This window comes from Corticium candelabrum, chromosome 5 (assembly GCF_963422355.1).
Source record: "Corticium candelabrum chromosome 5, ooCorCand1.1, whole genome shotgun sequence".
In the NCBI taxonomy this organism is placed as follows: domain Eukaryota; kingdom Metazoa; phylum Porifera; class Homoscleromorpha; order Homosclerophorida; family Plakinidae; genus Corticium; species Corticium candelabrum.
Window position 1 is genome coordinate 5,706,943 of NC_085089.1, and position 27,941 is coordinate 5,734,883.

General features: G+C 43.8%; 2 protein-coding genes across 2 annotated transcripts; both read left to right on the forward strand.

Annotated features, from left to right (window-relative positions):
* Window positions 1-2,135: 2,135 nt before the first annotated feature.
* Window positions 2,136-6,134, forward strand: LOC134180345 (uncharacterized). The gene is made up of 3 exons (XM_062647482.1): window positions 2,136-2,476; window positions 2,542-2,646; window positions 5,131-6,134. The coding sequence occupies exons 1-3, from the start codon at window positions 2,171-2,173 to the stop codon at window positions 5,878-5,880; spliced, it is 1,161 nt and encodes a 386-aa protein (XP_062503466.1). The 5' UTR covers window positions 2,136-2,170; the 3' UTR covers window positions 5,881-6,134.
* Window positions 6,135-10,701: 4,567 nt separating this feature from the next.
* LOC134179618 (uncharacterized) lies at window positions 10,702-13,209 on the forward strand. The gene is made up of 3 exons (XM_062646553.1): window positions 10,702-11,016; window positions 11,086-11,190; window positions 12,252-13,209. The coding sequence occupies exons 1-3, from the start codon at window positions 10,702-10,704 to the stop codon at window positions 12,687-12,689; spliced, it is 858 nt and encodes a 285-aa protein (XP_062502537.1). The 3' UTR covers window positions 12,690-13,209.
* Window positions 13,210-27,941: the final 14,732 nt, after the last annotated feature.

Consider the following 27,941-nt stretch of genomic DNA (forward strand, 5'->3'; position numbering starts at 1 on the left):
TCGGTCAACGCATTTGTATTGTTAGAGGTGCAAATGGCCCAGGCTTGTTACAGCTTAGCTAAAGTAGAAATGGCAACGACTATGACAACATATCTCTAGCAATGTGTCATTTTATAAACTCCCTAAATCATCAAAACTGTCTAACACAATCTAACTGCATCATGCCTATACACTACTGCTAAATAAATGTTAAGTAAACTACGGTGCAGCTATGTCTCTTTCTAACAAAGACTGTATCAACAATCTCCGAGCATGATTTTGTACAAACTTCGTCTGCTGGTACCCAGTGACGGGTCTTTGTAATTCATGGCAATAACTGATAAGTGTGCAAGACGCTCCTCTGCCATGGTAGACCTTGCTTAAGTCTTCAGTCTCCTCGGTAGAAAAATGACCTCTCTGCTTCTGCACTCGTGACATGCAGTGTACATGCTATCAATAGCAGACGATGAACATTCGGGTACAACCGAGAGTCACAGGCTTCCACAACCAGGAGAAGGTTAATTAATTGTTGGGTATGGCCTTCTTGCACTCTTGCTCTCTTTCCTTGCTTCTTGCATTTCCTGGTATTTGCTCTGCCATACTGACTGCCACCCTCTCACTTCACCTCCTAGAGACTTCGGGAATGGAAGATCGGCTTTCCATTGGGTCAACGTCGGAACGAACCAGAAGGGTAAGCACTACACACAACAATGCTCGGACATTATCTTGCTCACCATTAGATCGTTCGCGCAGCTGAAGAAGCAGGAAGTCTAGGAGGGGTATCGCAACGAATTGTTTGTAGTGCTCAATCGGTCTTCGACTACTAGTAGGTGTATTGCTCCGGTGTCGCTGTAAGTTCGTTTTTCTTGGAACACATTTAACGGATCCAATCCTGTCTGCGAGTCCCAGTGTCTTGATACCAGATGTCAAAGAGGTTGTACATATCCTGCCTTGTTGCCTTCATTCTTTCAGTTACGTACTGAGTGAACCATTGCCTAGACAACAAAGATATCCTGGTCACGAGTCTGGAGTTTCGCTGCCAGATATCTCACTTCGTCAAGAATCTGCTTAGTAATTTTTAATTAAATACTGGAAATGAGCACAACGCGGCTTCAAGACCTTGTGCTTTAACTCCGAAGCCAACAAAAGGGGGGGTTTCAACCCCCACAACCCCTACCCTAGATCCGCCACTGGGGCTCCACGATTTTTAGCCACAATTTGCCCCATCGCCGTGGAAACGGCAACCTACTGTCCTTGATCTCTATGTATACGCCAGCGAGACTGTCATGTGAGTTAGATAATTATTAGACTCGACCCAGCCTCTCTCCGCCTCACCCACCATAGACGCACGTGGATAATTTGCAGCCCCAGATGCGCTGCCATTACCCCTGGGCGAGGCTACGTCATTCCCCGGATTGTCAAGACGGCGAGGACTAGTCTCGCGTAGCCAAACCCCTCCCCTTCTTGATATCTACCGGCGGGAAAGCCGGGTAGCAGATAATTACATTAACGTAAACGTGTAATCAATCCCACGCAAGTTGATTGTTAGTTACACAATGGATCCGGACTGTTGTGCTTTGTGCTTGGAGTCTCTTTTCATCAAACGCAAAACAAAGTAAAAGAAACGGCTCTCGAAATGCTCAAGTAATGTAGACATCTTGGCAAGTGTAAGCTAGTCGGACATTCTTTTGTGGACCAGCTGATTACATAGAAGCAGCTGGGTCGAGCCTGTTTGTGATACATTGCCGAACGTAGCTTGCTTCGTTTCCTAGGCTAGATCAGCAAATTCAAGGATTGCGGGAAGAGATCGAGGCGATGGCACGGCAGGTGGAAATAATTAATTATGCAGAGGTTAGCGCGCAGTTTGCGTGAATTCGTAGCTAACTAAACGCCCTATACCAAGAACAATACCATACTATCGTAAAGTCTGTCCATTGATTGTTGTAAGCCTTCCAACAAGTGATTTCTCGTCGACAACAGAGAGAAGAATGTTTCCAGTAATTATCACCTGTCAGCTTAACCTTCATCTAATTACTAGTTGGAAAGACGTGGGCGTATGCCTGGCACCACTGCTTGTGTGCAATTACACAAGCAATTTCACCAAACCCTTCCCCGCCGGTAGATATCAAAAAGGGGAGGGGTTTGGCTACGCGAGACTAGGCGAGGACTAAGGAGTGACGAGGGCGGAGCTATGGATATTTGCAAACTGTGCATTTGGGCAAGCATCGCTCTTACAAACGCTTTGGATGACGAAGCTGTCGTCTACGTGAACGACTTGGGAGGCATCGAAGTGAAAGCAACCCTAGGAGGCGACATCAAGCTGCTCCCTGGATCTGGCGGTGCAGTCCACGTGGACAACACACGCCTGATAACAGACGGATTGAGAATCGTCAACTTCACTGACATCGCCCAAAATGTGCACGATCTGTGGAAAACAGTCAATCTATTGCAAACGGACAACAAACGGTTGTCTACAAATTTAAATAGTTCAATGCAGGTTACTCTGACTCTATCATATTGCACGTGTGCTGAAAAGTAAGTTATGTATTGTTGTCTCTATAGGCGCTGCAGCAAAGGGTTCGAGTTTTGGAAAACGAAAACAAACAGTTGAGGACAGCAAATGAGCAGCTGAAGCAAAATGTGACGGCAGTATCTAATGCGACACAGGTAAATTAGTCATTTTGTATGGGCAGAGAGCGGGTATCGTTGTTGTTGTTGCTTTTGTTCTCTGTTCTCCGAACTTCTCGAGGGGAGTGGCAGCTCTAGCCCTTCAGGCCACTTCTCATTAGTTATCCCGCCTACACGTCGCGCCCGTCTCATTATCTAATTATCTAATTGTCTAGCGCGCGCGCAAGGCAGTAGTCGCTTACCTATTATTTGCAATTGCAGCCATATCATAGCAGTAAAAATTGCAATTCATATATCTTTGATAAGCATATTAACTGCGCTTTCGGATGATATAATTTTGATAACTATTGTTACTTGTTTCGATAAGTGATTTCGACATCCAGTCAACGCTACTCTATTTGAGTCATTGCTGTCTTCACCAACGGCAAGATCTTCGTTGTGGTGCGTCGCATCGCCGTTTAGAGAGCTAAAAAATATATAAAATATTAGAAAACTGTTTGCATTATAGTAAAATACCACGTTCTGTAACGACAACATACGGGTACATATCCATAGCAACTGGTTACTATGGGCATAACTCAAATTCTACCCAACGGCTAGAGCCCGAACTTACAAAACACTTACTGAAACACTTTAAAAACAAGATCTGGCGAAGAAACGAAGCGATTAGACATCCAAATGCTCTACTTAGAGCGTGGCGACGTCGCTGTCTTCACCAACGGCAATTTCATCATTGTTCTCCGTCGCGTCGTCAGTCGAAAGCATAAAACACATCAATGACAGCAACAGGCGTTGTTTCTGACTCGAAAATCTTGGCGAAATCCCCAAAGTCACGGTAACGCGGCTAGACCGCCCAGACCAACGTGTCGGCAAAAATTGTTACCAAGCCGCATGCGCCACTAAAATATTGCCCATATGCGAGGACACGCCCAAAGGATGTGTCTAACGGCTAAAAATATTTTGATTGGCTAACAAAACGCCCGAAGCTGGATATTGAACGTCATAGTCACGTGGCCGGAAATAGGCCTTTGATGTCACAGGGTGTGGCATCTTAGAAAATGCGATATCTGGAGATTGCTACAACGTACACAGCTGAATGTAGGCTCATTCGAAAGGAAATGTATTAGCGATTCTTTTGAACTATAGTTTGTTGAGCGAAAGCAAGGCTCCATTTCGGGAAAACGGCCTACGTAGAGACGGGTACTAAACGGAGGCGGAGTTAGAAGACGGAGACACGTAAACAAACGTCACAATAGGGTCGGAATAGAAGGGCTAGATCTAACTATAGACTCAAAGCTCAAAGATAATTGAAGTCGAGGTGGTGAGTAGCAAGCAATTAGAACTGCCCCTCACTCGAGGTTGAACAATCTAAAATTTTTTTAGCAAGTGACACGCTCACGCACTACAACTTTAATTGTGCAGCTACGTATACGTATACACGTGATGGAACGTAGACCATGCGACGCGGGACTGGTTGGTTTGAATAATTTTATGTAAGCAGTTGTACGTCCCACCTCTAGACAAAGTTTGAAATTATAAGATACCGACGTAGGAAGCGAGGGATAGGGTGTAGGAATTGAAATTTTCTATGCCATGCAGTGACTCTTGCAAATATGTTTACGGTCTGGCAAGCGAGGTAGTTAATTAATGACATTCACAGTACAGCCTCCCCCTGCTTGAACGTCTTCCTACGCCACTGTACGAGCCATATATATATATATATATATATATATATATATATATATATATATATATATATATATATATATATATTTACAATGGTTCATAATTGAATAAAGATATAGTCCCACCACCTAAAGATGAGCGCAAAATACAACTCTAAACATAGGTGGTGGGACTATATCTTTATTCAATTATGAACCATTGTAAAAAAATATACATATATATGTATATATATATATATATATATATATATATATATATATATATATGTATACATGTATATATATATATATCAATTTTTAATTGAGTATACTGTTGAAATTGCGTAGGTTTTCTGCATGTTTGCATGCGTGGCGATGCAGGTATCAGATTAGTCTACAAGTTTCTGTTAATTAATTAAAGTAATTGGTTAGAGGTACATCAAATTATTTCTGTACTATATTTTACTGTACTGTCGTTTACAGTACGTAGTATAGCACTGTTTGTACGCTTAGCTAGCAATGATAGGGTATCATGCTCTTCGATCATTGTACTGTATCAATCAGGGTGCCCAATTAATTAAACCACGTGATGATTTGTACCCAATCAATCGAGAGTGCTTTGTACCTCCATCAATGAAAGTGCATAAACATTATAAATTAGTGCATAGTAGGTTTTGCTCGTGGCATCTCCTATCTAGTTAATTAATGTAGAACTGGACATGTTGTATTGAGTGTGGAATTCTAATCGATGAGACGTGCAATTTACCAGTTTAATTAATTAACCCATGCAGTATTGGTGTGTGTTCACGTGCCAAACACATGTATGAACGATTTGTTTATTCAGTTGCTGCTTCTCTAGAACCTCAATCAACAAGCTGCAAGAGCACCCATTGGCTCTCTTCAAAATCCAGCACAGTCGTGCCAGCATCTTCTGGATACCGACAAGCATGCACCCAGTGGTGAATACTGGATTCAACCTCAAGGGGCGAACAAAATGCAAGTCTATTGTGAGATGGATGTACGTGGAGGTGGATTTACGTTTGTCTCAACCCGGGCAGTGACCGCTAGTGCAACATCATCAAGCATAAGTCAGCTGATGACCAACAAGTCGTCTGTACTCTTTCGTTTTGTGACTGATAAGTTTGAGCAGTACTACTCAATCGTCGAGCAACTGGACAAGTTCAAAAACAAGCCTTTGTCTGTTGCACAAAACAGTAATGCTGGCTATGCACAACCAATCAACAAAGGCACAATTGGTGCTGCAGGTTACCTATTTGTTGGCGTACTCGACGCTGTGACAGCTAGTGTGAAAGGTACACTGCAGGGATACAAATCCAACGGAATTCCAATCACCTTCACCAACTGTGATGGCAACCCGAATTCATACATTGCCTTGTTTCCAAATCATGATGAGTTGTCTCCAAGTTCATATCATGTACCGCTTGGCTTTTTTAATAGGTGGAGTAACACCTTTACTGCAATACCAGCAAGTCTCAAGATGCCTCGAAAGTATTTCTTTTTCACAGAGATGCACTTTGGAGGTTGTGGTGTTTACTCCTCCAGTGATAATTGGGGTTCCGTAACAGCATCTGCCGTTGGGGTTCGTTGATGCAGCAACATGCAGCAATGAATCAATGAATGGAAATGTAGACTACAAAAACAGGTTGTTATTGCATGCTTTCATTTGTCAATTATTGCAACATTGCCATCTGAGGCGCTTCTTCTGTTCTACTGCATGTCTGCTTTAGTGGTAACTTGAAATTCCGGTTTTTATAAATTCAATGTAGCAACTGCTTTAGTATATGCATTGCTTTGGTATCTGGTTCAGTAAGTCCTGAAGTCAGTAAGTTATTAGACGGTTGTATACTGGCGCAGTGAGCCACAGATAACACATGAATGCTTCATCAAATGCTTTTCAAACATTACCTGCTAGAGCTGCTTGCTTTTCTTCTTATTTCCTACTCTCCACCCATCACGTGCAGAGAGCACTCTGGCGTACCAAGATTGTCCTGCGGCTCTGCTGCAGGCCTGGCTCTGCTGTGCCTCTATATACGGCTCTGCTGTATATATATATATATATATATATATATATATATATATATATATATATATATATATACACACACACACACACATTATAAAGACGTTTTTGTTGTGTGTGTGCGTGCGTGCGTGCGTGCGCGCGCGTGTGTGATTAACATCAATGCTGTCTCCATTGACGATATTCCCATTGTGTCTTCCTTGACCTGATCTCCGTCAAACGACGAGTTGTCTATTCCCGTTTCTGAAGAGGAGATCAAATCAGTCATCTCCCAGTTAAGATCGGGGAAAAGCACCTGGTATAGATGGACTCTCCTTAGAGATGCTCAGTTTGCGTGAGGATGTGACTAGTCGTTGGCTAAACTTTATGTTAGATGTCATTTGGGCGACTGGATTAGTTCCGGCGGACTGGCAAAGTCAACTTCTTGTGCCCCTGCACAAGAAAGGAAGCCGTACCATCTGCAATAACTATACCGTGGCATTGCCCTTTTTAAGAATACCTGGGGCGCGTTCGATTGGGCTCTTCCAGCCTCTTCCAGAAGAGCCTGAAAGAGCACGCTCATCTTTCAACCTCTACCAGCTCCTACGCTGGTAGAGGCTGGAAGAGGGGAGTGCTCTTCCAACGAGCAGTAGAGTCGGTAGAGTTGGCTTTTTCGACTATAGCGGCAGAACTGTACAAGTTGGAAGAGTGTCGTGCACACGGAGCCTCTTCTGGAAGAGGCTGGAAGAGCCCAATCAAACGCGCCCTGGTAAGGTGTTTGCCAAAAGCTATCCTAAATCGGCTCCAGCCCAGACCAGAACAACTCCGTGAAGCCAGTGTGGTTTCCGTCGCGGTAGAGGTTGTGCCTACCAACTTTTTTCTCTTCGATTATTGATGGAGAGAGCACGAGAATATCACCGTCCCACGCCTATCTATGCTTGTTTTTGTTGATTTAAAAAAGGCAATACTATTTGGCACATCCTTCATTATTTATATCAATTGCCTCCCAAGTTGCTGGCCATTATTTGTGCCAACGAGAATTCCAGCGCTGCAGTACAGGCTTATGGAGAGGTATCGGACAAGTTCCCTGTCACCAACGGTGTCCGGCAAGATTTGTTTTGGCACCTGCCTTATTCAATCTGTACTTTGACATTAATTGCCATTCACATGGCTCTGGATGAGTACAGATGACGAGGAATGGGCATCAACGTAGCCTACCTTCGTGGTGCTGATCTTGTTGGGAACATGAAGACCTTGAGGTTTGAATCTTTGGTGACTGATCTGGAGTATGCCGACGATACGGCTCTTCTCTCTGACAATTGGCTTGACCTCACCACAATTAATGTTGGATTCCCTATCAAACTGCTTTAAGAAACTGGGTCTTGCTATTAGTTGCAAAAAGACGAAAACCTTAGCAGTTCTACCATCTGAGTGCTCACACATTTAAACTCCTGTAACCATCCACCTTGTGCCAAGAGACGAGCCTATTGAAGGTCTCTCATATCCAGTACTTGGGCAGAATTGTTCCAAATGATTGCGGATTGGACACAAAAATTAATTCCAGAATCTGTAAAGCCTCATATGCCTTCCAGTCACTCTGTCGGATCTTGTGGTACCAACGTAAGATCAAGACCAGCACCAAGGTTCGTCTTTTGAACAGTGCGATCCTTCCAACCTTGCTGTATATGGTCTCGAGTGCACCGTCCTCCTTGAGCCTCATGCTCGTCGTCTTGAGTCCTTTATTATTCGTTGCCTTCGAAATATATTGGGGATCTCGGTCAGAGAGCAGAAGCGTCACACTACGATACGCAAGGTAGCCAAACAGCAAAGGATCTCATCAATTATAATTCTCTTACAACGTCGTCTCCGTTTTCTTGGACATCTCTCAAGGATGTCCTATGATTGCTACCCAAGCAGCTTCTTGTGTCTGCTCTTGTTGGTTGCAAGCGCAATGTTGGTGGACAGAAGCGTCGCTGGAATGATGTTGTATCTGGTGACCTCAAACAGTGTAACTCAGTGACGTATTTAGAGTAGGTGTTGTGGGGTTTGCAAACCCCCTTTTGTTAGCCTCGAAGTCGGAGTTAAAGCACAAGGTCTTAAAGCCGCATTGTGCTCATTTCAAACGGTGGCAGTATTTAGAAAACTAAGCAGATTCTTGACGAAGTGAGAGATCTGGCAGCGAAACTCCAGACTCATGACCAGGATATCTGTTGCATAAGGAATGGTTCACTCAGTAACTGAAAGAATTGAGGCAACAAGGCAGGATATAGTACACAACCTCTTTGACTTCTGGTATCAAGACATTCTGCGACTTGTAGACAGTATTGGATCCGTTGAATCTGTTCCAAGTAAAACGAACTTACAGCGAAACCGGAGCAATACACCTAGTTGGAGTGCGATTGAGGATTACAAATGATCCGTTGGGAGACCCGGCCCTCCTAGACTCCCTGCTTCTTCAAATGCGCGAACGACTTAATGGTGATCAAGGTAATGTCCGAGCATTGCTGTGTTTGTTGCCTACCCTTCTGGTTCGTTCTGACGTAGATGGAACGTTGCACTGGCAAGCCGATCTTCCATTCCCGAAGTCTCTACGAGACGAAGTGAGAAAGTGGCAGTCAGTATAGCAAAGCAAATACAGTGTACCAGGAAATGCAAGAAGCAGGGAAAAAAGGGCAAGAGTCAAGAAGGCCATAAAACCGTCTAATGGCCTTGGGAGCCTGTGACTCTCTGTTGTACCCGAATGTTCATCGTCTGCTATTGATAGCATGTACACTGCCTATCACAAGTGCAGAAGCAGAGACGCCATTTTCTCTACTGAAGACTTAGGCAAGGTCTACCATGGCAGAGGAGCGTCTTGCAAACCTATCAGTTATCGCCATGCATTCAAAGAGCGGGTACCAGTAGACGAAGTTCGTCACGCCTTTGTACAAAATCATCCACGGAGATTGTTTCTACCGTCTTTGTTTGAAAGAGACATAACTGCACCGTAATTTACTTAACGTTTATATAGCAGTAGTATAGGCATAGATTCTGTTAAACAGTTTCGGTGATTTAGGGAGTTTATAACTTAGAGATATGTTACCATAGTTGTTGCCATTTACTTTAGCCAAGCTCTAAGAAGCCTGGGCCATTTGCACCTCTAACAATACAAGTGTGTTGATTATCGAAACCTGCAACCCCCTTTTCAAAAATCCTGGATCCGCGCCTGTAACTTGTTAGAATCCTGGGGGGAGAAAGCTGAAGAACTCTTGGCGCTCCATCATCAAACGTAAACTGCAGAGCATTTGAAAAGGAAGCAGAAGCAAAGAGACCTCAGGGATGACAGAAAACGACAGCGTGAACAACGACTCGTAGAAACGGCGAGTCTTCTGCTCTGTAACCACTCTGGCTGCTCATTTCAGGCATTTAATTAACAAGGCAGGTTTCTACCGCTTCAAGGATTCCATGTCTGTTTTGTCATCAGACTTTCAAACAACAGGGTCTCTATCACCAGCGTTTTTGTCGAGATAGACTTCGAGCAGTGTAGACTTGATGTTTTTGGCCTGCATCTCCTGTACCCTCATGGTAATCATGGAGCGCAAGCAGCAAATGGATGGATGGATGGATGGATGGATGGATGGATGGATGGATGGATGGATGGTGTGTGTGTGTGTGTGTGCGTGCGTGCGTGCGTGTGTGTGTGTGTGTGTGTGTGTTTTAGTGTGTGTGTGTTTTAGTGTGTGTGTGTGTTTTAGTGTGTGTGTGTGTGTGTGTGTGTGTGTGTGTGTGTGTGTGTGTGTGTGTGTTTTAATGTGTGTGTGTGTGTGTGTGTGTGTGTGTGTGTGTGTGTGTGTGTGTGTGTGTGTGTGTGTGTGTGTGTGTGTGTGTGTGTGTGTCTTAGTGTGTGTGTGTCTTAGTGTGTGTGTGTGTGTGTGTGTGTGTGTGTGTGTGTGTGTGTGTGTGTGTGTGTGTGTGTGTGTGTGTGTGTGTGTGTTCGAAGTACTCGAGCGGTCCTGTACGACGGATTAATTGTATGAGTGGCAGTATCTGCCTGTCACGAGTGCCTCCTTAACCATTTTCACTTTTACCCTTAATTAATTAACTTCCACCATCTACGTTTCAGAAGAAAATCGTAACGAGTGGGCTCCATGCACATAGTTGACATTATGCAAAGGATTGAGTGACTCACTTAATAAATTAATAACCGCCCACAACTGGCAAAAGCAGTTCAGTCCAGTTGGTAATAAAAACGTGATTTCAATATTGGAACTACCTGATTCAGATAGCGTCAGTACGTCTAGTGCAGTCTTCTGAGCCAGTCAGTTGGCAGTATCAAATAATTAGTAAATCTTTAGGCGACATTTCTCAACAAAACAGTCAAAAAAAGCTCTGGAAAACTCTAGCTAGGCTAGCGAGTCTGTCACGTGAGTTATGGATGTCTTTAACATTGGCAAACTGTGCATTTTGGCAAGCATAGCTCTTACAAACGCTTTGGATGACGATGCTGTCGTCTACGTGAACGATTTGGGAGGCATCGAACTGAAAGCAACCTCAGGAGGCGACATCAAGTTGCTCCCTGGATCTGGCGGTGCAGTCCACGTCGACAACACACGCCTGATAACAGACGGATTGAGAATCGTCAACTTCACTGACATCGCCCACAATCTGCACGATCTGTGGAAAACAGACAATCTATTGCAAACGGACAATAAACGGTTGTCTACAAATTTAAATAGTTCAATGCAGGTTAACTCTAAACTCTGTCATATTGCACGTACGAGAGTAAACGGATTGGTGACGTTGTTGTCTCTATAAGCGCTGCAGCAAAGGGTTCGAGTTTTGGAAAACGAAAACAAACAGTTGAGGACAGCAAACGAGCAGCTTAGGCAAAATCTGACGGCAGTATCTAGTGCGACACAGGTAAATTAGCCATTTTCTATGGGCTAAGAGCGGGTATCGTTGTTGTTGTTGTTGCTAATTGCTCTCGAGGGGAGTGGCAGCTAGATACAACTAGATTCAAGATCAAAGAAGCCGAGATGGTGATTATCAAGCAATTATAAGTCAGCTGCCACTCACTCGAGGTTGAACCGACAATTTCTAAAGTCTAATACCCGCTGTACACTCATCTTGATACGAAATGGACCCGCTGTAGACTCGTAAATAACTGATTGATTTAAGTGCAGTTCCAAACACGCGTGACGGTTTGTATCTGCGACGCGGGACTGGTTGGTTTGAATAAGCAGTCATCTCACCTCTATAGACAAAGTTTGAAACCCATACAGTGATACTCTAGATCAAGGGACATACTTTGACCACGCCCCTCAAAAGTGAGGGGCTGATCTACCTCTAGAGGCATACACCTCTAAAGCCACCTCTAGAGCCATACACCTCTAAAACCACCTCCAGCCCCTGTTGCAACGCCCTTGTACAGTACTATATCAATTTCTAATTGAGTACTGTTGAATCGCGTAGGTTTTCTACATGCATGGCCATGCATTTAGTCTACAAATTTTCTGTTACGCCGTCTGGTGTAATTGGCTAGAAGGTACACATGTGTATCCAATTATTTCTGTGGTATCATTTACAGTACTACTGTACTAGCGCTGTTCTACGCGTAGCAACACTACAAAGGGTATCACGCTCTTCATTGTACTATATCAATCAGGATGCTCACACCACATCGACAATTTGTACCCAGTCAAGGGTGCTTTGTACCTCCATCGATGAAGGTGTAATGAATGTTTCTACTAGTAACGGTGTATACAAATTATAAATTATACATAGTGGGTTTTGCTCGTAGCATCTCCTGTCTAGTTGATGCAGAAGACTGGACACGTTCAGTGTAAATTAGTAAATAAGTTAATTATGAAGTGTGTAATTCACCAGTTTGACGCCCAGTAAGCTAAAATAGGTCCTTGATTGCTATGTACATGTGCCTAATTGTGCATGCGTGAATGATTATTCAGTCGCTGCTTCTCTAGAACCTCAATCAACAAGCAACAAGAGCACCCATTGGCTCTCTTCAAAATCCAGCACAGTCGTGCCAGCATCTTCTGAATGTGGACAAGCATACACCCAGTGGTGAACACTGGATTCGACCTCTAGGGTCAGACAAAATGCAAGTCTCTTGTGAGATGGATGTACATGGAGGCGGATTCACGTTTGTCTCAACCAGGGCAGTGACTGCTAGTGCAACATCATCAAGCATAAATCAGCTGATGACCAACAAGTCGTCTGTACTCTTTCGATTTGTGACTGATAAGTTTGAGCAGTACTACTCAATCGTCGAGCAACTGGACAAGTTCAAAACAAGCCCTTGTCTGTTGCACAAAACAGTGATGCTGGCTATACACAACCACTCAACAAAGGTACAATTGGTGCTTCAGGTTACCTATTTGTGGGCATACTCGACGCTGTGACAGCTAGAGTGAAAGGTGCACTGCAGGGATACAAATCCAACGGAATTCCAATCAACTTTACCAACTGTGATGCCAACCCAAATTCATACATTGCCTTGTTTCCAAATCATGATGAGTTGTCTCCACGTTCATATCATCCACGGAATGACTTTTTTGATAGGTGGCGTAACTCCTTTACTGCAATACCAGCAGGTCTCGAGATGCCTCGAAAGTACTTCTTCTTTACAGAGATGCACTTTGGAGGTTGTGGTATTTACTCCTCCAGTGATAGTTGGAATTTCGTGACAGCATCTGCCGTTGGGGTTCGTTGATGCAGCAACATGCAGCAATGAATCAATGAATGGAAAATGTAGACTACAAAACAGGTTGTTCTTGCTTTCATTTGTCAATTATTGCAACATTGTCAATTTGAGGAGCGTCTCGTCTTCTGTTCTACTGCATGCCTGCTGTATAGCGTCAACCTAGATTGAAATTACGGATTTTTATAAATTCAATGTAGCAATTAACTGCTTTGATAGACTATCTGGTCGATTAAGTCCTGACGCGTACGTCAGTAAATTAGTAGCGATGGTAGCCTCGTCTCCAGACTCAGGTGAGCCTGGCAGTGTCCGGTTCCCGTATGACGGGAGGCTGCAAGTGTCATACGGGAACCGGACACTGCCAGGCTCACGTGAGTCTGGGGACGAGTCTAGATGATGATGTACTAGCGCAGTGACATGCAGATTGTACATGAATGCTTCATCGAATGCTTTTCGAACAAACTTACCTGTTTCATCGTTTCCTATACCTATCACTTGCAGAAAGCAGTCTGGCGTACCAAGGCTGTCTTGTGTCTCAGAGCCATATATCTAGATGCCGTGTCTCATCCTGTGCCTCTAGAGCTGTGCCTCAAAGCCATACATCACTGTACTTGCACATACATACGCTACATGGTTGTTATTAATGCGTTAGCGCTTGAAGTCTGGCGCCACGAGGACTTCACACAACAATGTCGTTTGTTGCGAAGTCTTGTCTTGTAACTGCAGTTTGCTTTACCATCAGTACTATCGTATACGTTCACTATAGACAAGATCAAGACAGGAAGGTCATCACCACAAGCTCCTCGTATACGAAATTTCATAGACTAGTGTAATTGAACGTACAATCATTTTCTAGAAGCTTCACGAAGGCGTTATACGTGACTTGCAACGTCAAAAACGCAAGGCCGAGAATGCAAGAATGCTTAGAGAGACGGACAAACTTCGAAAGCAGTTGGAAAGAGATCAGAATGCTTAACTTAATTAATTAATTAACGTTGAGCTCACTAATTATTGTAGAGACAACAATTTCATGTACGTAGATTATAAGAATATGTTAGCTGATACATTCGAGTTTAAATTTTGTTACCTATGTTTATGTTTATCTATGTCGAAATGGTATGTATACATTCAAATAGTTCTTTATGTAATGTAAATGCAATATCTGTTAACAAAAATTAATTAAATTCTATAGTTAGATGCAGAGAATAATGTGTGTGTACCCAACATGGTTGTCAGCTGTGTCATCAATCTTGATTCGTGGTATCCCCCTACACATACTGTAGTGTATGTTCATATTTACGACCCGAGTCAGAATAGCACAGCCGAGCGAGGTTGTAATATTTTCAGAGGTGTTTGTCTGTGAGTTTGTCTGTCGTTGTGTCTGCAAACACGATATGACGTAACATATCAACATGAAATTTTCAGAATATGATGAAGATCTTGTCGAATGGCAGATGAGTGCAGAAAGGAATGCTCATGCAGGGTCAAAGTCATGCAAGGTCTATGAAATTGAAGGACACTTTATAGGGTGGGGATGCGGGTTATATGATCCTATCTAGATGGCTACTAAAGTTCTAGTTATTGTCATGGTGCCTGACATCCCAACTGAGAGGTGTAATTGCAGTAGTAAGAGTTATAGCACTCAGTGTAAGGCTTTGACCAATTAGGTAATTCAATGCTAAATAACATGGAAAGTACAGCTACAAACACCAAAAATTTTTAGTCAGTCTGTAAATTTCCTAGGATGGATAAAGAATGCCATGTACAAAGTGACTGGAGGAGGAACCAGCAGAAAATAAAGTCCAGAAAGTTCTGTCTCTACACCTCATGGTGCACGTTATGGCAGCTGTTACTGTAGCCATATACAATGGATTAATAGGATAGTACCCAAACTACTTTTGAAGCAGAGGTGGAACAGATTGAGGCAGTGGAGCACCGGCGTAGCGTCGGGGGGATGGAGGAGGGGGATGGAGGAGGGGGATGGAGGAGGCTATAGCCCCCAACATTTTGAGCGTGTTACTCAGTTTCAAGCAGAACTATAATTTTAAGTTACTACACTTGCAGTGACAGTTCGCTTAATCTCAGTGTAGGATGTTGACGATCGACGACGTTAATTAATCGACTATATCTCTTTGACAATACACATCATCATTTCAGTATGATAAAACCCGTGCCGAGAAGTCGTGGACACGTAAAGTGCGCATGACCATCATGCACTTATTGAGGCGTTTACTACGCTATCCGGCAATGTCAGAGTCAAAGAAGACCACATCAAAATGGCATGCAGAAGCCTATCCATCAATTATTTTTCAAGTAGGTCTAGTTAAGGTCGACAACCCGATTAACCAGAGAATGGAATCTCCTGCGGCTCCGCTATCTATCTATCTATCTATATATATATATATATATATATATATATATATATATATATATATATATATATATAGCTACCTAATGATTTGCTTGCACTCCACCGTACTTTCTCCCCATGTTATTCTAGGTAACTCTATTTGAAGAGGTACCCGGGGTACTGTGCCTTTAGGTACGGTCTTTTGGCATACATCGCATGACTTGCAAAATCTGGTCACGTCGCTTTGGATCCCAGGCCACCAGAAGTCGTTGAGTATCCTGTCTCTCGTCTTTCTTATACCGAGGTGTCCACTCATCACCGACTCGTGTGCGATCTCCATAATCTGCTTGCGGAGTGTCTTCGGAACGATCACTTAACGTATCTGCTCTCTCATATTTACTTTGGGGTGCTTATACAGTCGATACCACACGCCGTTTTTGGGTTCAAACGCCACTTCTTGGTATCCTTTCCTCTGTGTTCTGGTTTCGTCCCGGTACTTGTGTAGCGATGTTTCTTCCGATTGTAAACGCGACAGTTGTGCTTTGTCAATATCCATTCATTTCCTCCGAATGCTAGTCACTAACGGGTTGCTCCGGTCGGTCCTTTTCAAAGCCGCCCTGGTTAACGCACCGGCCTTCCACTGGTTCACTCTCGCATCGTTAGGATCTTTGGCTTCGGGGACGTTCCCGATGATGAGATCATAAATTGCGTTGCGCGGGCACAGAGCCTCCACATCTCCTGTAAGGTATGGAGTGTCGATTTTTATCTTCGCTAATGGAACTTCTCTGACCGTACAGTCCGCTAACTTGATGAATCCAAACTTTCCCGTGTATTGATCTGCTTTGACCAGCTCTTGCTTTACCAATATGCCACTGCATCCCGTGTCTCTCAACGTTTGTACGACTCTGTCATCTACTTTTCTCTCACTGGCATCTCTCCATCCGTTGGAAATGCTCGGTTGCTGCAGGCGTTCTCTATATACGACACGTACGGTACCTCGGTACCGTCAGCGAGGACTAGAAATCCGTTTTGGCACGCGCTGGCATCTCCAATAGACATCCGCTTGTTTCATTGCCGGTGTCACTCGATAAACGACTGATTGAGTTTCTGTTCTCCGATTCGCGTCCATCTCTATGATCTTTTGTCGCCCCCGCTCGATAAGGAGCCATCTGGCTGCTTTCCTGCCTCGAAGTACCGACGGTGTTCCAAAGTCGTTGGCTTCGTGTCCAAGTTTCTGACATCTGAAGCATCGTCTCTTCCCTCAAAGTCGGCAGTCTACTGCTCTGTGGCCGGGCTTGTCACAAATATAGCAGCGGGATGAAGGTTTTCCCTCTCGTAACGCTCTCTCTCCAATTGAAGCCGTACCGGTACCATCACTAATCGTAGTCGGTTGACTGATCGGAGCGTTCGACACTCTTCCGTTGGTGCGCCGTCAAGTAGCGATCGGCTGCGTTCGCGAGGTCTTCTAGGCTCGCTATCTCCCTCTCCTTCAGATGTACCGCCAGATCTTTCGGGCACACTTCCAAAAACTGTTCTCTTAAGAACATGTTTGTGACCTCCTCGGCTGACTTGGGATCGCACTTCGAAAACATCATCCACTTCTTCAGGTAGTTCTTAAGGCGGTGAATAAATTGATCGGGCTTCTCTGCTGGCTCCAGTCTGCTCTTTCTAAACTTATGCCGGTATCCATCTTCCGTCAGGTCGTATCTCTTCAAGAGGACCCCTTTAATTGTCTGTAATCAACGGCTGCCTCTTCCGATAATCGGGAATATACGTCTAGGGCCTTCCCAGACAACAAGGCACTCAAAGCGCCAGCCCATCGTTCGTCCTCCCATCTATTCGCTCTAGCAAATCTCTCGAATCTCAGTAGATAACTATCTAGTTCGTCCTTACCATATTAAAAGGGTGCGATCTTGGGTAGTTTCGCTGCGCTAGTATGGTCTACTCTGTTGGGCGCGTCTTTAATTCTCGCCGCCTCCAGTTCAAACCTTTTTATTTCTAAGGCATGTTGTCGTTCTCTCCGCTGCAATCATTTCTCTCTCCGCTTCTTCGGCCTTGTCTTTTCTGGCCCTTTCTGCGGCTTCTTGTTCTTCTTTCTTTAATTCTCGTTTCTTTAATTCTCGTTCCTTTTGTCTCTCTTCTCTCTCAATCGTCTGTTGATCCGTCACGAATTGACGTAACTTCACTCCGGTCAACACCATCTTCTCCCCACTCGTGACTAGTCGTTCCATAACAAATTAATCTACGCTTTCACCTTTCGACTGTGTTGCGTCTTCTGTAATCCCGAATAGCTGCTTTCCTGCCTGAGCTCCCAGTTGTCGCGCGCGAGAATCTAAGAGCCTTCCGGCGTACACGGAAGACGACGTAGTTCGACTCGCAGTGAATGATTAAATTAATGTTACGGACTATATATGAGTACAATCGTGCACATACGCGCAAAAGCTCTTCAACACCACGTAACTGACAGTTTAATAATTATAACGGTAAGCACCAATTCTCTCTGTCCCTTCTGTCTGTTGTGCTTATGTCCTTCGTACAGACCTTCTCCGTCTGATTCTTCTTCTCTCTTCTCCTCTTTCTCTCCTCGCTCTCTCTTTTCTCCTCTCCTCTCCCGCTCTCGCTCACACTCCCGCTCACCGGCAACTGCAACTCTAATTGACTACTTCTAAAAATATCTTTAGCTCCTCCCCTGAATCCCTAGTTCCTTCCAAACTCCATATATGTGTGTGTAGAGATGTGAAATCTAGCATTGATAGCATGAACCCAGTCTGCAAGGGTATCCCTGACACGTTGTGCATCATCATCAACTACATGTTGGTGAGGAGGACCTACAACATCATTGTTATAAGCAGCATCTTCGGGCAACCAGTCTTCTTCAAAGGGACAGTTGTGCCTCTCGCAAATATTGTGAAGAGCACAAGCAACTGTAGCTACTTGGCTCTCGAACTTCGGATTCTTGAGGTTGTTATTTGCTGTCACTTGCCATCGCCCTTTGAGTCTTCCAAAGCCTGTTCGACTACTCTCCTTGTTCGAATGACAGAATAATTAAAGCTCTTTTGTCTGCCAACATGATTGTCACCATCATAACATTTTTATGACAGTCGAACTGAGGGAAAATGCTGCATCCGCAACCAGAAATGGCCTGATTGATAATCCTCCAATCATGTTTCGATGTACTGTAGACAATCAAACATCATTGTCTATATTTTGTTTCAGCTGACTGTTTCTGAATGTGTATGAGTCTCCAACAGACCCTGGCCGACCAGAGTTGACTGAAATAAATATTCCTCTGGCATCAACACACCCCAGCACTATGATGCTATGAAATCTTTTGTAACAGTAATAGCTGTCTCCAACTTTGTTAGATTTTTTATTTGCATAACTGTCCCATCTAATGCTCCACTACACTGAGGCAAACAACAGAGTGCTTCAAAGTCAGCAATAACTTGGTCCAGTTCATCTCCAATGGGCAAACGAATAGAATCTGGAACTAGAAACCGACGCAACACATACATTCCCTCGTGCACAATTGACACAATAGAGGGTTTTGCAACTCGGTAGATTATAGATAGTTCTGAAGATGTTGAATGAGCAAGCCATTGTAGAGTAATTGCAAAGCAATTGTCTGCATTTATTGGTTTCCTCAAATTGGTGTATTGCTTTTGCAGACGCCAGGCGTATCGTCTAAATAGAAACCAGAATGTTGCTTTTGTGACTCTGTATCTGTCCAGATACTGTTTGTCTTCCCAATCAGGAAAAGCAAGCGCGTGTTTCCTCCACGTACCTTGCACATCTTTCTCCCAAAATCCAGCACCTCTAGGTGCTGTCCAAAATCGTCCCTGACGCCTGAGCTGCTTCAATAATTGCCACACATAGGGATTCATCAACATATCCATGCTGTGCAAAACAGAAGGCGGCATCAATTTCCTAGGAAACCCGGTCTTCACAGATGTATGTCGGAAACCATAGCGAAGAAAGTTATCATATGATGGTATCTCAGCTCGCGGTACGCCAGACGAGAACAGCAGGAAAACGATAAACCAGCGCTTACTATCTCTGCTTGTCGGCATCATGACACAAAGGCACAACAAATGAACCAATTGCAAAGTCTCCGTTCTCGCGTGGCCAGACGTTTGCGCACGGGGGAAGGGCGTGCGGGGAGGAGGAGACTGTAGTATGCTTGGATACAGTGGCCGGGTTTTGTTGGCGACGCCAGAATCTTGGCGTGACCAATCACGTTGCAGAACCGCAATTATGAGCGTAACTTAACTACCACGTCCGGGACTTCATGGCTTCAATCGCTAAAATGTCGTACGATGAAGAGTCGATTTCACTTGCCATTCTGCTTGCAACTAAGTCTATGGGGTACCTCGAGCTTTCACCTTTACAGGAACATGTAGTGAAACACTTTGTAGGAGGTAGAGATGTTTTTATGTCCTTTCCCAAGGGCGGTGGCAAGTCGCTGTGCTACGATATCCTACCGCTTGTCGTACTTGCGTTTTTTAGTGTCAGGAAGATTGATACCAGACTCTTTGGCACGCCGTTTTACTGGAGAACGAGCTCAAGTTGAAGACGCTGACATCGGTATCAAACGCGCACGTTCTGATGGTTCATATCACCCTCTACTCGCTGAACCTGAACATCTAGACCATGCAATTTCCCAACGGCGTTGACCTGCCCTCGCAAATCTGCCTCCTTCCTATTGAGCTCATCTCTTAGGGATTTCAACTTTTCTAACTTTCTTGCGCAAGGTCGACAGAGCCATTAAGATGTTCATTGCGAGAACTGTGCACTAAACGGCGGGTCGCAGGTTTCGTAGTCGTTTTGCAAAGAACGCGATCCATCCAATCAGCCTTGTAATTCTGACATCCAGTCAACTACTTGCTGCGGAGGAGGAGCAGATCTCTGTCTGCGCTCAAGTTAATTAATTTACAGTTCACAATAGAAAATTGTAGGATGAAAAGGACACTTTCATATATGGTAACTACCTGTACTAGTCATTTTGCGCGGTAACAGCTAATCATGACGTCATGCATACCAGCTGCCAACAAAAACCCGGCCACTGTGTCCAGACGTTCTTCTCGCCCCTCCCTCCCGCGCGCGAACGTCTGGCCACGCGAGACTAAAGTCTCAGTAGGGCAAAAACCCTAGAATGAGTGTTGCAGACGTACGCGAAGGTGACAACAGCGACAATAGCACCTTCCGACACTACAGAAACGCCCACGCAACGTAGGTATGTATATCAACGCCGACGTGAACGTGGGAGTCAACAACACGTTCACGTTTACAGTGGCGTTCACGTTACGTTTAGCTACTTAGATAACGTCATGAGTAAAGCATGTGTGACCGCCCTAATGCAAACGTCGCCGCCAATGCTGACGTAGTGTGACCGGGGCATAAAGCCTAGTTCACAATACGACGCTGACGTTGACGCTGACGATGACGCTGATGATGACGATGACGCTGGCGTGAGCGTCGTATTGTGAACATGTCAACGTCGACGACGTTCGTCACAGCGTTCGTCCAGCGTTCGTCCAGCGTTCTTGACGCTGGAGTTGACTCGAGTTCAACTCTAGCGTCGATTCCGGAAGAGTACCAACGTAACCGGAAAACACGCGATTATACTTTCTACAAATCAAAGAACAGTCTTATCAAATCCCGGATTTCGCATGGAGGGTCTAATCGACAGCGTGCGGAGTTATCCGTGTCTTTGGCGCGTACATCTAAAATTCTCCCTGTTGCCGCCTTCGTTGAAAGATTGGTCTGACCCACATTTGCCGTTGTTGATATTCTCTAGCTCTACGCCTACGGCGACGAATGAGAAGTAGAAGAATTACAATTTCTTCGTCCATCTACGATACACACGTGGTGTTACAATAACGTGCGTTAGCATGCGCTCAACGCTCGAGTATCCAGACGTCTCCTGACGCTCACGGAAAAATATTGTGAATGGTACAACGTCATCGTCAGCGTCAGCGTCAGCGTCAATGTCAACGTCCAGCGTCATCGTCAGCGTCAACGTCAACGTCAGCGTCGTATTGTGAACTAGGCTTAAGACTGTAAGCGTGAGAGAAGAGACGCATGTTGGGACTTCTTTGCCGTGCCGTTTTGCTTCTGGTGTGTACGAGTTCTTCTCTAGCGACTAGTGTGATCTGGTCCGATTGTGTGTAGAGAAAGTTTGCTTTTGCTGTAGATGCTGGCGGAAATGTGTTTCGCCAACGACAAGAGTTGTCTCGTAACTAAGTTGTTCCAAGCAATACGTAAACAAAAATGACAGATGTAACCATGTCCTAACTCCTCTGCGATATGCGTCTAGGTGTCTAACTTGGCAGATAATGTGAAGGTGTACCGGAAAGCATTTAGTTACTTCCTTGCATGCTGGGAATGCCGCTTCTACTAACGTCCATTCCCGAATAGGAGAATACGTGGGAGCTGTGGTTAATAGTTAGGGAATTGAAGAGCAGAGATGGGCGTAGCTAATTACTGCTAGTGGAAGGCTAAGGAAGGCTAAGCGCGGGTCATACGGGAAGTTAGTAATTGTGTTGTAATAAGCACCAATCACCGTATTCATTAACAGAGCTGGAACCTCCTCCTTGTGAGCTTTCCAATGATGTTGGAATCAACTCGCTAGGAAGTCTGCTTCAGGAGATATGGGTTTTTCCCCACGTATTCTCCTATTGGGGAATGGACTTTAGTAGTTTCGGATATCGTCTAGATTCGGACGCGAAATCGTTCAACGCAATTGTCTAAGTATGAAATATAGGGCAACGTGTAGACACTAGGCAACTATATTCTTGATCCTGGTAACCTCTACCACGCCCTACCTTTAGAGACCAGGACAAACACCTCTAGTTTCGGATGGCCTCTCGTGTAGAGCTACCAAAGCAGCACAGAAACAAACCGAATCAATTTACTGCTGTAGCCTAGTGTCTTAGCTTCGACTCTAGGCCGTCTTTAGCCTCGAATTTCCAGACCAGAGAGAGCACGAAGCGCGCGAACTCCCAAGTCGATACTAAAATGATTTCGGAAGTATTTAGCAATAGCGATGCTAAATGGTGTCTAACAGCGTAGGATCGTTTTACCTAGATCAACATATCATTTGTAACGTGTAATTACTGGGTAATGACGTCGTGTGAAAACACCCTCTGATTCTAGGTGTAATCGCACGCGTTACTCCACCACGAAAGGCGAAGACGGCCTAGCCTCGAATTTCCAGACCAGAGAGAGCGCGAAGCGCGCGATCTCTAGTCTGGACCAAGTCGATACTAAAATGATTTCGAAAATAGCCTTCTAAGCCAATCAGCTCCTACAACCCGAATCTCGGTTGTAAATTCTGATTGGCTTAGCAATAATTGGTTATGCTAAGTGCGCTAACGCTGATTGCGCGGGTGTGAAATCCGCGTGGGCGGCCAAGTGTACGCCAGAACACTGATTAGACTCTGCACGCACATATCTTAGTTTTAGTTTCAGTTCTTCGATATTTTCAAGCTTGAGGTGACAGCTAGGACATGCACAACAGCGTCGCTAGACCATCACCTTTGACAACTGGTCGAGCGGTACAGTCTCGCCGGTCGAGCGGTTAGACTAGCTAGCGGTCTGTCGAAGAATCAAAGAGTCGTCTTTTCATGCCGTCCACCAAGATATCGCCGCACTCAGCTAGGTTAGCCTAGGTCAGTGTGAAAGCACCCAGAGTTGAGTGAAGTCACTCCCTGCCCGAAACGCGCAGGTTTGTCATTTCCCGAGCAAATTTAGACACTCTGTAAAGATTTTGAGCATAGAATCTCAACGCCTAGCGCTAAAAATCAACTCTAGGACAAGCTTCTACGTATACTTAGAGCCAATTTAGCATTAACTGTTTCAGATCCTGCAGCATAGTTAATTAAATAGGGCGTACGTTTGAACGTCTATGGAACAAAATTTCCCTATGTAGCAGAATCTTAGTGACTTACTACGCAATCTAGAGTAAAAGGTTCGAATTGCACAGTCTAAAGTAGGGTATTCCCCTCTGTCATTGCCTAGACATCTACTAATGTCCGTTTCTCATGAGATAGTTAGGCCTTCTGTTACTGTACATTAGGATTAATTTTTTCTACCTTTCATGCGGTATTTCCTACTGAGTTATAAGAAATCTAGATAGGACGCGTTTGGATACTTTTGCATGAGCGGCCATTTTAGATTCTTCGCACTCTACATAGACAGTCGCACTAGAAAACTCGTTTCTACCCCGGTGCATACACCTTGCTGTGTCTTTGCAAAATGTGGAGCATTTAATAATACTGCCAGTTTACAGGTTGCTCATTTCCATGAGTGGCAAAAGTCTTGCACAGTCACAATTAACATTTCATTTTATCGATCGCGAATGAGCATGCTAAGAGCGAATGAGCATGCTAAGAACTGTATACTGGCAACTCTTGGTCAATTAACTTGTGTTGAATTCATCACACTAACCTGCATCTCTTTTTACAAAATTCTTCTTTAATTAGATAGATAGATAGGATCCATTATTAATTAAGTGCCATTTCTCAGCAAAACAATCAAGCTCTGGAAAAACTTGTTGAAACTGATAACTATTACATAACTGTCAATGACTGCCAACAGTAACTGTAACTGAGATTGTTGCATACCGCAACTGCATGATCTGTTGTATCTATGCATGCTAACAATAACAATAATTAATTGGCTTTCCGCTTCTGTTTGTCTGGGGCTACGATTTTTTAGCTTGGAACCACAATTTGCCCCATCACTGTGGAAATGGCAACCACGATCTCCAGGCCAGAAACACTGTCATGTGAGTTATAGAGAATTACACTATTTGCAAGCTGTGCATTTGGGCTAGCATCATTTACAAACGCCTTGGATGGCGAAGCTGCATGTCGTCTACATGTACGTACGTGAACGACTTGGAGGCATTTAGGCAACCTCAGGAGGCGACAATAGGTTGCTCCCTTGATCTGGCGGTGCAACTAGTACACGTTGACAACACATGCAACTTCACTGACATCGCCCAAAATGTGCATGATTTGTGGCAAACAGTCAATCTATTGCAAATGGACAACAAAACGGTTGTCTACAAATTTAAATAGTTGGATACAGATTACTCTATCTAGACTCTATCATATTGCATGTTGGTGTACATGTACTGGAGAGTAAATAGAATGGTGATGTTGTTGTCTCTAGGCAGTGCAGCAATGAGTTCAAGTTTGGAAAACGAAAACAAACAGATGAGGACAGCAAACGAGCAGCTGAGGCAAAATCTGACAGCAGTATCTAATGCAACACAGGTCAATTAGGCATTTTGTACTCGGGTATTGTTGTTGTTGTTCTTGAGGGGAGTGGCAACGAGATATAAATTCATAGTCAAAGATAATTACCGAGGCAAATCCGAGATGATGCATGATTATCTGCTGCCACTCACTTGTGGTTGAACAATTTCTATATCGTTACCCGTCGTCATATACAATAACTGATTGTATCGATTTTGAGTTACACACATGTAATCAATCGTACACATGAAGCTATCGTGGTATCATGAGATGGGACTGGTTGGTTTGAGTCGTCCCACCTCTAGGCAAAGTTTGAACCCATACTGTATCAATTTTTAGTAGACAGAAATGAGTACTGTTGATCGAATCGGGTGAGTCTCGAGTTTTCTGTATGTTTGCATGGCCATGCATAGAGTCTACTAGTTTGCTGTTAAACCAGCTAGTGTAATTGGTTAGCAAAAGGTACATCTGATCAAATAGTACGTCGTTGATTGCTGTATGTGCATGTGCCTATAGACGCTCGTGCTTGAGTGATTTGTCTAGTCAGTTGCTGCTTCTCAATCAACAAGCTACAAGAGCACCTATCGGCTCTGTCCAAAATCCAGCACAATCATGCCAGAATCTTCTGGATACCGACAAGCATGCACCCAGTGGTGAATACTGGATTCAACCTCAAGGGTCGAACAAAATGCAGGTCTATTGTGAGATGGATGTACGTGGAGGTGGATTCACATTTATCTCAACCCGGGCAGTGACTGCTAGTGCAACTTCATCAAGCATAAGTCAGCTGATGACCAACATGTCGTCTGTACTCTTTCGTTTTGTGACTGATAAGTTTGAGCAGTACTAATCATTTGTTGAGCAATTGGACAAGTTCAAAAACAAGTCCTTGTCTGTTGCACAAAACAGTTATGCTGGCTATACACAACCACTCAACAAAGACACAATTGGTGCTTCAGGTTACCTATTTGTTGGCATACTCGACGCTGCTACAGCTGGAGTGAGAGGTGCAGAGCAGAGATACAAATCCAACGATATTCCAATCAACTTTACCAACTGTGATGCCACTCCAAATTCATACAGTTGTCTCCACATTCATTTAGTGTACGGGCTGGCTTTTTCGATAGATGGCGTACCTCCTCTACTGTAATACTAGCAAGTCTCGAGATGCCTCGAAAGTATTTCTTCTTTACTGAGATGCACTTTGGAGGCTGTGGTGTTTACTCCTCCAGTGATAGTTGGAATTTCGTGACAGCATCTGCCGTTGGGGTTCGTTGATGCAGCAACAATTGCAACTTGTAATTTCAAATTGACACTAAAGCAGGTATGCAGTAAAAGAGAAGACACGCCTCAAATGACAATATTTCTAAAATTCGCTAGCTGTGGCAACTGCTTTATCTTAGAATAAATTAATCAAAACTGCATTGCATTGGCATCTGGTCAAGTAAGTCCTGACGTCAGCAATTACGTTTTAGATGATTGTACTAGCGCAGTGAGCTAAAGATATAACACATGAATGCTTCATCGAATGCTTTTCAAACATTACCTGCTTGCTTCGAATCTCTCTTTAATTAATTAACTCCTACTCTCCACCCATGATGATCACGTGCAGAAAGCACTCTGGCGTACGAAGGCTGGCCTGTGTCTCAGAGGCATATCTAGTGATGTTGTGCTTCATTCATTGTGAATTGCAGTTCCGGATACGCTGCCGCAGCACACTACAACGCGGATGTACAAGTCTAAATATTTAGTTCGGTACTGTACCGCCTTTCTTAGGCTCCTGGACCGGCTGGACACTCGGGCGGGAATACGTACGTTTGTTTAGAGTAGTGGTGATGGCAGCAAATCCAGGACTGCAATCCACACTGACTGGTGCCAAGCATCTCTCTGCACGTAGTTTTTATTAATGTTTATCTGTTAGCGTTTGAAGTCTGGCGCTACAAGGCCTAGGACTTAATTATTGTCGTTTGTTGCGAAGTCTTGTCTTGTAACTGCTGTTTGCTTTACCATTAGTACTATCATATACGTTCACTGTAGACAAGATCAGGACAGGAAGGTCATCGCCACAAGCGCTTTGTTGACAAACTTTCATAGTCTACTGCAACTTTAAATAATTAATTAACGTACAATTATTTTCTAGGAGCTTTACGAAGGCGTTATACGTGACTTGCAGCGTCAAAAACGCAAGGCCAAAAATGCAAGAATGTTAATTAAAGAGACGGAAAAACTTCGAAAGCCGTTGGAAAGATATCAGAATGCATAGCGTCGAGTCACTATATTTAATGTACAGAACAATTTCAGTGTGCCAGTTGATACATTCGAGTTGCAAATTTTGTTACCTATGTTTATCTATGTCAATATAGTATGTACACAAATAGAATTGTGTAAGGTCATGCAGTATCTGTTAATTAACACAAATTAATTAATTAATTCAAGTGAGATGCAGAAGATTGTGTGTACACTCAACATGGTTGTCATCATGATATCCTCCTACACATATACTGTATGTTCATATTTATAACCCGAGTCAGAGTAGCACAGCCGAGCGAGATTGAGATATTTGTCTGTGAGTATGTCTGTTAGTGTGTCTGTCTATAAACACGATAAAAATCAATATAAAATTTTAAAATATGACGGTCTTGCCAAAAATAGCAGACGAGTTCAAAAATGGGTATTCAGGATCAAAGTCAAGGTCTACAAAATAAGAGCACACTTTATTATCTAGAAAGGGCTCGCATGCGAGTTGTAAGAGGTGTACTCCGAGGCGCTTCCAAGCAGTCGAATCACGACGTACAGCTACTAAAAACTGTTACCGTTGTATCTTCACCTCTTTTATACTGATAAAGGGTACTGTACTGGTATTTCATGTGCAAGCTAGAAGTGACGTTTTTCACAGATTTGGTCTTGATGTTCTTTAGATATATACTATGTACTATATATATACCAATCAATATATATATATATATATACCAATCAGAGATGTTGGGCGCATGTTTCCATGTGAAATTATTAAGTGCCCATCTCACATTAGCGCCGTTCTCTAATAACCACTTTCTATCCGAAGTCCGCAAAAAAATTAGTGCCGCGGCGATAAAAGGCGAATACCATATATGGTAAATCAAAGTATAATTATACATCCAGGTACAGCATCTTGAAAGAGATATTTCAAAATTTCGTGTAAACGCAAAACCAAATCAGATATCAACAATCACTTCCTTTCAAGATTAGATTTGTCACCCCGCCATACCCGCCCACGACTATACATGTAAACGACCTTTGACGTTAGGTATCATTCCCCTCTCATTTACTATTGACACAAAAGACTTAGGCAACAAATACT